This window comes from Hibiscus syriacus, unplaced genomic scaffold, assembly GCF_006381635.1.
Source record: "Hibiscus syriacus cultivar Baekdansim isolate YM2019G1 unplaced genomic scaffold, ASM638163v2 tig00110676_pilon, whole genome shotgun sequence".
In the NCBI taxonomy this organism is placed as follows: Eukaryota; Viridiplantae; Streptophyta; class Magnoliopsida; order Malvales; family Malvaceae; genus Hibiscus; species Hibiscus syriacus.
The window spans coordinates 888,824-901,779 of NW_024062820.1; the positions used below are offsets into that span (position 1 = coordinate 888,824).

The 12,956-nt window shown below is 32.1% G+C and overlaps 1 protein-coding gene and 1 pseudogene across 1 annotated transcript; both read left to right on the forward strand.

The window, feature by feature from the left end:
- The first annotated feature begins 5,973 nt into the window (after window positions 1-5,973).
- Window positions 5,974-7,002, forward strand: LOC120137778 (probable 2-oxoglutarate-dependent dioxygenase AOP1.2). The gene is made up of 2 exons (XM_039153448.1): window positions 5,974-6,387; window positions 6,474-7,002. The coding sequence occupies exons 1-2, from the start codon at window positions 6,017-6,019 to the stop codon at window positions 7,000-7,002; spliced, it is 900 nt and encodes a 299-aa protein (XP_039009379.1). The 5' UTR covers window positions 5,974-6,016.
- Window positions 7,003-10,964: 3,962 nt separating this feature from the next.
- Window positions 10,965-12,737, forward strand: LOC120137779 (annotated as a pseudogene).
- The last annotated feature ends 219 nt before the right edge of the window (window positions 12,738-12,956 follow it).

Genomic DNA, 12,956 nt, shown 5'->3' on the forward strand with positions numbered 1-12,956 from the left:
AAAGAAGCCTCATTTGGAAACAGTTCGACGGATACTGAGATATGTGAAGAATACAATTGACTATGGTCTTTTGTACAAGAAAGGTGAAGACTGCAAATTAGTTGGTTATTGTGATGTTGATTATGCAGGAGATCATGACACCAGGAGATCAACAACTGGATATGTGTTTAAGCTTGGCTCCGGAACAATTTCTTGGTGTAGCAAAAGACAACCAACGGTATCATTGTCAACCACTGAAGCTGAGTATCGAGCAGCAACAATGGCAGCTCAAGAGAGTACATGGTTGATACAGTTGATGAATAATCTACATCAACCAGTAGATTATGCAATTTCGTTGTATTGTGACAACCAGTCGGCAATTCGGCTGGCGGAGAATCCTGTCTTTCATGCAAGAACTAAACATGTGGAAGTACATTACCACTTTGTTAGGGAAAAAGTTTTGCAAGAAGAGATTGAGATGAGGCAAATCAAGACAGATGAGCAAATTGCTGACTTGTTTACAAAAAGCTTTTGAACATTTCCGTCGTCAGCATGGCGTGATTCAAAGAACGGAGGCTAATATTGAGGGGGAGTGTTAAAAATTCAATATTAGCCTAAATAAGTTCACACCTAAATTAATTTGATGTCATTGCTTACATCAATTTAATTTTGATGTCATTGCTTACATCAATTTAGTTAGGTGAAAATTAAGTATTTTTCTCATGTTTTAATTTCAATTGTTTAGATTATTTAGTGCTTATTTTAATGAGTGGTTTAGATTGTTTCTTGTAACCTATAAATACCCTACTTGTATTTGAGTTTTATCATCCAACAATCAAAGCTTAATTATAAGCATTTGAAAGCTTTCTTAAGAGTTATTCCCTTTTGCAATTTTGTGAGATTATTCTAAAGAGTTTTTTCTTCTTCTCGATCAATTAGAGTTTTTACTCTATTTTGATTCAACAGACACTGCTTGGGGAGAGTTGTTCTCAATGCCTTCTATAACAGTAGGATTAATCGTGTGTGATGTCTTCTACAACGCGGGGGATTCCGAATGATCAAGGTTCATCAGCTTCTCAGGATTAGCATCCGCTTCCATCAGACTAACACCCTCATCAAGCGACTTAAGGCTAACACGTCGGGGCTTCTTCACGAACCGCCCATCATCAAATGACGACGGGATAGAGTGGCGGGCAGCATTGAAATCTTCCGAAAAAGTTAGAGAATGTATTAGGGTTTTCCTAGGTTGACTTAAATAAATTTTTATATTTAAATCTCGTAAATTATCATTTTCAATTGAATTTATATTTCATTAACTTTCACATCAAATTCAATTAGAAATTATATTAAAATAACAGAGATTAATTGTCCGTTCAACTCAGTTGGTAGAACGTAAGGCTCTTAACCTTGTGGTCATGGGATCGAGTCTCACGGTGGGCAATTCATAATTGCCAGAGGTCTTTCACGGAAGTTGCTTTCAACCTAACATTGGGGGCAACCTACTATCCTACCTCCCCTTACCCCATTACATATGAGAATAAGGTCAGCTAAAGCTAATTTTATTAAAATAATAGAGAGATTATTAAATACATAATTAATTTAAGTTTGAAGTACATTAATATTGCACATAAGTACTAGGAAGTGGTCACAACTATTTTAATCTAAATAAAATTATTTGATTCTGATTTGTGATCAAATTTAATTTAACATAAATATTAATATAAATGAAATATATAATTGCTTATGTCTATTTTACTGCATATAACTAAGTATTAGGAGGTGGTCCAGATTGTTGTGGTAGGTTTTTTTTTCTTGTATGTTGTATGTCAGTATGTGCTATTGCATCTGCTATGATCAACTCTTGTTAGGGTAGGGTTTCACAATTAATGTTCGGAGATTTTTAGCAATTAATATTTTATTTATTATAAAATATAATTATAGTAAATGAAATTAAGCTTCAAAAACATCTATACAGAGTTCACATCTGATTTTAAAATTAATTATTTAAAAAAATCAAAATTAGTACAATTATTACCTCTAACTTTTATTAGACTAACTCCACATGCATTAATCCTATCATACCCTAAAACTCCTTAACCATCTGATACTGAGATATTTTATTTACAATACCCAAAATAATGTTCAAAATTTATAAACAAAAGAATAATAGAAACTAAATTATATAAACGATCATATTTAGTTATTTTATTTAAAATGTATCATATAATATAAAATAATAAACATACTTTTATGTTTATTTTATTTTATAAAAATAATTTTTAATAGTTTTTAATTGAATTTATAACAAATTAATTTCTAATAGTATCAATTAAGTTAAAGATTTATTTCGTAGGATACTATTGTTTAATTTTATGTGTTTTATTTATTTTATTTTAATAAAACTTGAAAACGAAAAGTTAAATTAAACTGAAAATAAAGGACAAATTAAAATAGTAAAAAAATCAAGCAAGGTTAATCAAAAAAATTATATGGATATATTATATCATTGGGTAAAGTACATAAATGGTTCTTCGATTATAGGATGCTACTTTTTTTAGTCTCTCAACTATTAAAAATTACAAAATGGTCCTTTAACTATAGGGTATTGCTTTGTCGAGTCACTTGACTATTAAAAGTTACAAAATAGTCACTTGACTATTCATATGTTCTAAACTCGTCTTTGTTCGTTAAAATATTGACAGCCGTATGAGCAAGACGTTAACATGCTAATTGTGATATGATAGATGGTGGGGATTCTGGGATCGGATTTTATCATATCTCACTCAGCAGGTTGACATCATGCTCAAACGACCGCCAAATTTTTTTTAACGGAAAATGATGAGTTTGCAATATATGAATAATTAAATGAAAATTTTGTAACTTTTAATAATCGAGGGACTCAATAAAATAATACATATAGTCGAAGGAATATTTTGTAAATTTTAATAGTAGGAGAACTCAATAAAATAACATCTTATAGATAGGGGACCATTTGTATATTTTATCCTATATTATATTGTTTATGTCTATTATAGTGCGGGCGGGTAATTAGGAGGTGGTCCATATTGCTGTTAGTTTTTCTTTTGTGTGTGGTGTATGTGCTATGGTATATGTTTTGATGAGCTAATGTGTTGGATTATTTATTAGGATTATGGTCACTAAATTATATTTGAGTTGATTTTTTTATATCTCATCTTTGAAATAATGAAAGTATATTTTCTAAAATAATTGTGCTAATATGGAAGACCAAAACTAAAAAATTTATCTCTGGATGCTTACCCTCTCATTTTTCTCTAAATTTGTGGTGTTATTATTTGTTATCGGAAGTTGGAATTATTTTTGAAATGTAGTGTGAGTCCTTGAAAGAAGACAAATGGAGAAATGGAGCAGAGATGTCTGAAGAAGAAACATGGAGAAGATGAATAATAATGGGATTGGGAAGAAAACTTATTAAAAATAGATAAATTGAAATGTTGTCCCTAAACTAATTTGAATTTACAAAAAGACACATAATTCATATTTTGCCTGAGGGTTAAAATAAAATTTTAACCATTTTACTAACGGTTCACATCATCAAACTGACGACATTCAACGTCCAAGTGACCAAAACTTAATAAAACCATAACATAAGTAACCAAAAGTGTACAAATATGAAAGGAAAATAACCAAAACTTAATCCACATATTATCTACATGAAAATGATGTAATTTTAATTTTATATATTTATCATGTCACGTTAGCAAATCGTTAAAGTTTTAACGATTGTTAACCTATAGTGACCACATCTTAATTAAAACAAAATGAAAGTCATCACATCTTAATTAAATCAAAACCAAAGTGACCAAATTTTATGCTTTTTGAATTCAATGAGGAAAAGTTCATAAAAACGAAAGTGATCATTTCTATAGTTTACCCCTTATTTTTTTAAATTAATCTGGGGCAAGTACAAGTTAATATTATTCAAAGATAACTCTCAACCATTTGACATTGAACGTTCACACTCCTGGCTTTCCTGGTCCTCGAACCCGAGACGTCAAGGAATAACAACAATTCCTTAGCAATAGAGGTGGTTAGAATCATGCAGTTTACCCCTTATTATTTTAGGAGAAATGATTAAAATGTGATTAGTTTACTCTAGTTTCTAGAGACCCTTTTAATGTTGTTGAATTTGCTCTTTATTTTATAAAATTAGTGACTATTACCAGTTAAAAAATATTTTGTATTTTCAAATTTAATAAAAAAGTCATATGAATATAGTATAGATTAAAAACAAAATTTCTTAAGCATGAGCTACATTAATATTACACATAAGTACTAAGAGGTGGTCACAACTATTAATCTAAACAGAATTATTTGATTGGTATAAGTACTAGAAAGTGGTCACAACTATTATTCTAAACAAAATTATATGATGGTGATTTGCGACCTCGTACACGATTGCTTTCTAGGAGCCATGAATCTTTATAAATTAATTCAGGAGATTGATTTGGTAGGATCCTATAGTTTAATTTTAGGCTTAATACATTAATACACTTCTAGGTGTTTAAACTATACTTCAAATTGATTTTTGGTATCCAAAGAATATTTTACTAAAAATAGATGTCTAACGTTTCTTACATTATACTTTTAGGTGTCTGGACTGTAAAGATTGTTAAATTTGGTCGTTATTTAACATGTGTCGAGCATATAAAATTTTAAAAAATTATTTAAAAAGTATACACTTTTAGGTGCCTAAACTATATCTCAAATTGGCTTTTGATGTCTAAAGAAATTTTCGTTAAAAATAAATTCCTAACATTTTTTTCAGTTACACTTTTAGGTGCTTACTGCTATATTTTTTGAATTTTTTTAATAATAAAAATATTTTTTAAAAAAGAAGTCCAAAAAAGATCAAACCCTCCCCCTTATCGTCCCTCTCCCACCTACTCCCCACCTCCGACAACGATGAAGGGTCATCGCCGACTGGATTTTATTCAGAATAGAGCGAGGAACTCAATGGCAGCGGCCGTGTAACGTATGTCTAGCTGTAGCTGTCAAAATCGTCAGAAAATAGTGAAGGAAAACTTAGAAAATCGGTGACCCTTTGCGACGCTTTTCTCGATGATCGGCACAATTTCATGGTGGGTAGGGGATTGGGTTTTGGTTGTAGTGGCGAAATCGACAGTGATGGTCATTGATAGATGGTGGCCAATCAGCGGTGAAATTTTAGAGATTTTTTTTAATTATAATATTAAATCTTTTTTAAAATTTAAATGTGTGACACGTTTCAGACAATGGCCAAATTTAGCGACCGTTACACCTAAAAGTGTAACATTGGAAATATTAGGCACTTATTTTTAGCGAAAAAATTTATAGGCACCAAAAGTCAATATGAGGTATAGTTTAGGCATTTAAAAGTGTATTAAGCCTTAAAAATAAAAAATAAAAATATAACGGTAGACAACCATTTTTAACAAAAAATTCTTTAGGCACCAATAGTCAATTTGAAGTATACTTTAGACACCTAAAAGTGTATTAATCCTTAATTTTATGTGTTTTACTTTTTTTTAATAAAACTTGAAAACAACAAAATTAAATTAATCGAAAACAATAACATATTTAAATGATAAAAAATTTAATCAGTGGTCAGTTGAAAGCTTTTATAGATTAAATATATTATTCCTTATGTCCATTATACACCAGATAACTATGTATTAGGAGGTGGTCCAGATTGTTGTTGTAGGTTTCTTCTTGTGTGCTGTATGTAATATTGCATCTGCTATTATCAACTTCGGTTATTGTATTTGTATCAGGGACCAACAGAATATTTTATATTAGATATACAGATTTAGAAGTTAATGTTATAAATTTAGAGATACGAAATTATAAAATTTTAAAGATATAAAATTAAATTATCGAATTTCAATGGTAAATGCAAAAGTAATTATGCAAAATCCCAAAGGTACCATCCGAGTATAAATTGAAGCATTATATGTGGACATTACTCAGGCAATTTTTTTCAAAGTCTTCCACTATTCGTTTTGTATACATAAACAAAATGATGAGCTCAGGAACACAGGCTAAGCTTCCGGTTATAGATTTCTCAGACCCAAACCTGAAACCAGGCAGCCCTGAATGGGATTTGGCGAAACACCAAGTCCGTCAAGCAATGGAAGAGTACAGTTGTTTCGAAGCTTTGTTCGACCAAGTCGTCGAGCTTCGAAACGAAGTAATGGTAGCCTTGGAAGAGGCCTTCGACTTGCCTTTAGAAACAAAAAGGCTCTATGTGTCGGACAAGCACTTTTACGGCTATTTCGAGTCTACAACAGGATTGCTCGAGAGTCTAATGGTCGATGAAGCACAGGTTGCTGATAGCATCGAACAAGGCCTGACCACCACCTTGTGGCCTCAAGGAAACATAAGCTTCAGGTTCCGTTCAAGCCTAATAACTCTTTTGATTAACAAACCCTTTTTCTCAATTAAAATATACTAATCAATTGGTGTTCATTTGGCAGTAAAACTCTGGTCTCTTTCACGGAGGTATCTTCAAGATTAGAGAAGATAATCAGGAGGATGATTTTGGAGATTTTCGGTGTCGATAAGTACGCCGATGAGCTCGACGACAACACGAATTACATGCTGAAGCTCATGAAGTATAATGCGCCCCCGTATGGCAAGCCGACCAGCGGGGTGTTTGCTCACTGCGACAAGAACATGGTGACCCTGTTGTACCAAAACGAGGTTGATGGATTGCAGATTCAGAACAAAGACGGTGAATGGATGAATATAAAACCCTCGCCCGACTCATTCATAGTAATGGTCGGAGAGTCATTCAACGTAGGTCACTTATTTATAACACATGTTCTAATTCCATTGTTTAAAGGCCATGGCTTGATTAATCGCATTGATATTATCACAGGCACTGTTAAATGGGGGAGTGTCCCCTACATATCACCATGTGTTGATGAAGGGGAACAACGCAAGGTACGGTTTGGGATTGTTTTCGGGCACAGTAACAGGGTACCATGTCAAGGCACCGGATGAGCTTGTGAATGACAACAATCCCATCTTGTTCAAACCCTTTGACTACGAAGAATATTTAGGGTTTTACTTTGCGCAGGTCCCTCTTGGACGTGCTGGATCTACTCTCCAAGCTTATTGTGGTGTTTGAAATTTGGGTTATGTATGTTTGTTGCATATTGAAGAATTGTGTGTGATCAACCTTTCTCTCTAGGTCTTTGTGTCTCTATATATATATGGTGAAAGTCACTTATCCTGTTAAGGTTTGATGTAAAATATTTGTACTTCTATGGTTTGAAAATATGCCACAACCCCTCTTGGAGATGCAAGACCTGGTCTCAAAGGTTATTGCAGTATCTAAGATTTGGGTTTAAATAATTGATGTATGTAATGTAAGGAAGTGTGTGTTCAAGCTCTTGGTCTTTGTGTGTGTCTCTCTCTATATATATGTTACGGATAAAAAAACAACCATCCCACTGGAGTCACCTAGAACACTTCCATTACCAGCCAACCCAGGGCGCATTCTAGTAGAGATAAACACATGATTTTATGTTAGGGGTAAACTTTTAAAATTTTACGAGAGAACAAACTTATAAAATTCTAAGACGATGAAAATATATTATCAATAGAAAATACTAAATAATATATAAAATGTATGATAATTTAAAATTTTCAGGGAACGACAGTGCCTGACCACCCCCTTTCATCCATCTTTGCCCCTAGCAGCTGCGTAGAGGTTAAATTTTAAAAGATGTTCTAAAAGAAGAGCCAGTAAGTTTTGTTGAAAACAACATTAGATGCCAACTAAACATACTAAACTGTCGTATAAAAACAGTACGTTAATAATTGAAATTGTTCAAAAGAATTACATCTTGCATTATTTGAAAAAAATCATGAAATCTTAAATCATCTTCGGTTGTCAATGGTCCCAAGGTGGCTCTCTCGCCCCTCTCTTCCTTTCTATCTGATCAAAATCATCGAAAATCCTTCTAATTGAAATCCCTAAAAAAAAAACCTTACCTTTTCGAACTTTGATCTACCATTTCTAGAGAAATATGATGATTCAAATATGTTTTCATGACATTTTTTTCGTGTTCATGATATGTCTAAAGTGCATTTGTTTAATATGAATGATATTTACCAACATTTAGAAGTATATATGACATTGCACAAGTAAAGGAACCCATATCTCATCAACTATCCACACATATTCTAAGACGCTTTCATCTCGTTCGAGAGAACATAGATCGAGACGTGGAAATATATAGAATACACACGGATGATAACATTATTGATCCCCTAACGAAACCTCTAACACAACAGAGGCATGATCGTTTATGCACATGCATACATGATCTAAAAACTACAAAATTTAGTAAAGCTTCACTCACATGTAATTTTGATTCCTCTAAAAGGCTTACATGTCATACATAATGTGTTAAATATGTTCATATAAGTTGCACATAATTTCTAGATTATTTGAGTCTTCCAAAGTTCACCAAAAATATTCAAATTTTTATTTTCAATTATTGATACTAATAAACTTTGAGAATAGAAAATGTATTAATATCTTATTGCAGGCGTGGTTATCTTGGTGTGTACGGATACCTTAGTGTAGGTATGGACACCTCATCAAGAGTATCGACATATGATTTAAGGTATCGGTGTTTTAATATATTTTCTAGGGTAAATCATGCATTTAGTATCTAAATTATCAACTTTGGTTCGTTTTAGTACCTAAACTTTTAGTTTTTTTCAAAATCATTCCTAACGTTTAATTTTTGTTTTATTTTAGTACCCCCACCGTTAAAAACTTAACTCGTTTAGTACATAAACTATCAATTTTGGCCCGTTTTAGTACCCCAAAACTTTCAAAAAAATCCTCAAAACTTAACATTAAATTTGAATAGGGATACTAAAATGAAACAAAAACAAAACTTTAGGTATGATTTAAAAAAATTAAAAGTTTAGGTACTAAAACGTATCAAAATTGATGGCTTAGATACTAAAAGCGTAATTTACCCTATTTTCTATTCTTTTGAAACAATTAGGTAAACAAGTTATCAATACTGACCATTAATTGGAGTTGGTGATTAAAAGGAGTGGTGTTCTCTCTTGAAGATATGAGTTAGAGTAATTACATTTGCAGTGTATGTGCATTATTCATGACTAAGAAAAATCATGAACATATACTATATCTTTTAATCACCTCATACTATTAAAAAAATCATCGATATTTTTTACGTAAACTTTCAAAAATTATAATTTTATCACAGAACTTTCATATTCTTCTAAAAGGTTCATGTATGACAAAATTGGTTCACAGGAGATTGGTTTGAATTGTATATTGGCTTAATTATTTGATTGTAATGCTTCAATGATATTATTTACAATATTGTCCTTGCATGACTGATTGTGTATTATAAGTTTTGAAAGTTCTAATTTAATCCTATTTCGACTCAAATTTTCAAATGTAATGTTTTTGGTCTGATAACTAATAGGGTAAACTATGCCGATAGTCCCTTATGTTTTTTGTCTGATTGATTCTGGTGACCAAAGTCGGTCTGACCGGTAGCAAAAGAGACTATCGGCATAGTTTACCATAACTAATAATAGTAATCGTTAAAGAGCGGGATAGTGAATAAATTTGTAAAGTAAAAGAGTGGTTAATATTTATTTTGTGAATTTTTAAAAAATAAATATACGTTATAATTATATACAGAGAGAGATGAAATACATAATTGCTTATGTCTGAACTATATTAGTACTGCATATAACCAAGTATTAGGAGGTGGTCCAGGCTGCTTTGGTAGGTTCTTCGTACAATTATTTGATTGTGATTTGTGATTTTATATTTTAATGAAAATTGAAAGGCAAAAAATTAAACCGAACCGAAAAATAAAGGGTGGAATAAAAATTATATACCTTATAAATTATTTGTATCGTTGCAATTTTTTATTGTACACAAGTGCAAGGAAGTGGTCACAACTATTGATATAAACAAAACTATTTGATTGGCATAAGTATGTACATTAAAGTGGTCACAACTTTTAATCTAAACAAAATTATTTGATTGTGATTCGTGACCTTATACATGCATGGTTGTTTCCTAGTTTCAAAGAATCTTTAAAATTAATTCGGAAGATTTATTTCGCAGGATACTATTTTTGGATTGGGGTTCGGATAAAAATCGGTGTAGTATATGTTCTATATATTCTTAACTATTTGACGATGAATACTTAATCATTTTGTTATAGTCGTTGGTGCTCGACTCTGCGACCTTTAGAAACAATAATGATTCCTTTAACAACCGAAGTAAGTTGATTCATGTAAATCTTCTTATATTTTTTATTAGTTGAATTACTTGACTTAAAATCTTTAACAACTTTAATATTTATATAAATCAAATATTAATTGAAATATCGTTAGACCGATTAATATTTTTTCTCATGAAATTTAAAATTAATTGTAACAAAACTCATCTTGCATTTCTCTCATATCATTGAAAAAATATGCAATAATAATTTCCTTTAAATTTGAATAAATATTCGTGATCACATCAACATAAGTCTCGAACCGTAGCTCTAATGTCACTTTTTAGAAATTTATAAATGAAATAAACCAGTAGCTAATCTAGTTGATGAAGCATTTGATCCCTTAAGCAATGTTAAGGGCTCGAATCTTAATGTTGTGAATAGAGCAAGCTGAATTGTAAGGGTCACTTCCATAATTGACCTTTATAGTATCCGATCCAAATTAATGGACCAATAAATTGAATATCGATGATTAATTCAAAAGAAACTTGTAAACTTAACATTAATCCAAAAATCCCAAAGAAATATGCCAAATTCAAATGGTAAATGCAAAAGTAATTATGCAAAATCCCAAAGGTACCATCCGAGTATAAATTGAAGCATTATACGTGGACATTAATCAGGCAAATTTGTTCTTAGTCTTCCATTATTCGTTTTGTATACATAAACATAATGATGAGCTCAGGAACACATGTGGCTAAGCTTCCTGTTATAGATTTCTCAAACCCAAACCTGAAGCCAGGCAGCCCTGAATGGGATTTGGTGAAACACCAAGTCCGTCGAGCATTGGAGGAGTACAGCTGTTTCGAAGCTTCGTTCGATCAAGTCGTCGAGCTTCGAAACACTGAATTCGGAGCCATGGAAGAGGTATTCGACTTGTCTTTAGAAACAAAAAAGCTATACGTCTCGGACAAGCCCTTTCGTGGTTATTTCGGGCACCGATCAAAATTGCTCGAAAGCATGATGATCGATGAAGCACAGAGTGCTGAAAACATAGAAGAACGCTTGACTACCACCTTGTGGCCTCAAGGAAACATAAGCTTCAGGTTCAGAATATCAACTCTTTCCATTGTTTTGGTTAAATTACACTTTTAGTACCCAACTATCACTTTTATTCTGTTCTGGTCATTAAACTATTTTTTAGTTTCATTTTGATCACCCACTGTTAAAAAATTGACAAAACCGCTTACGTGATATTCTTTTTAAAAAAACTTCAATGATGACGTGACATTATCTTACGATGACACATCAATGTTACCATTAATTTTTGGGTAAACTACGCATTTAATACCTAAACAATCAATTTTGATCTCTGTTAGTACCTAAACTTTTATTTTTTTTAAAAACATACCTAAAATTTAGTTTTTGTTTCATTTTAGTACCTCTATTAAAAGTTTAACATTAAGTTTTGAAACAAATTGAAAGTTTAGACACTAAAACGAACCAAAACTAATAGTTTATGTACTAAATGTGTTAAGTTTTTAACGGTGGGGTACTAAAATGAAATTAAAACTAAACATTATGTATGATTTTGAAAAAAATTAAAAGTTTAGGTACTAAAATAGACCAAAACTGATAGATTATGTACTAAATGCATAATTTACCCTTGATTTTTTAACGGTGGATGACCAAAATGAATCCAAAATATAACGTTAGACATGATTTTGAAACAAAAACCAAAACAGAATAAAAATGATAGTTGGGGCATTAAATGTGTAGTTTACCCTTTTATTTTCAAATAGAATAGACTAATTGTTTGTTTATAATCATACTAATTAATTGGTGTTCATTTGGCAGTAAAACTCTGGTGTCCTTCACAGAGATAGCGTCAAGATTAGAGAAGACAATCAGGAGGATGATATTTGAAATTTTTGGCGTGGAGAAGTACATAGATGAACACATTGACTCCACAAATTACCTTCTAAAGCTCATGAAATATAATGCCCATGGGTGCATTAGCCCACAACGACATGAACACGGTGCCCCTACTGTACCAAAACGAGGTTGATGGATTGCAGATTCAAAACAAACATGGCGATTGGATCAATGTAGAACCCTCGCCCAAATCTTTCATAGTATTGGTCGGAGAGTCCCTCTACGGAAGTCACGAAAAAATTTATAAGTTTATCTCATTCTAAAATTTACAAGTTCCCTAACATAAGATTTTGTGTTCGCCCCTGATCACAGATATGGTTAAATGGTGGATTACCTGCAACTTATCATCGTGTGGTGGTGAAGGGGAACAACGCGAGGTACTGTGTGGGATTATTTGCAGCATCGAAAGGAGGATTCCGAGTGAAGGCTCCTGAAGACCTGGTGGATGATAAAAATCCCGTTCTCTTTAAACCCTTCGACTACGAAGAATTTTTGGGATTTTACTTAACCCAGGTTGTTCCTGGTGGTGCTAGAACTGGTCTTACAGCTTACTGCAGTGCTATGACTTAGGTGTAAATGGTTGTTATGTACATAAATAACTAGTTGTGTGATCAAGCTTTGGGTTTTATATGTGTATTACTGCATAAAAATAATCTTATTTGGTAAAACTTTGGGTTATGCATGATGCATCCACCGTCACTTTAGCTCCATAGCAGAAATTGATCGTTCGCGGTTATGGTCAGGTTTTTAGGTGCATTACATTTATCGTGACGCGAAAATCGCAGATTC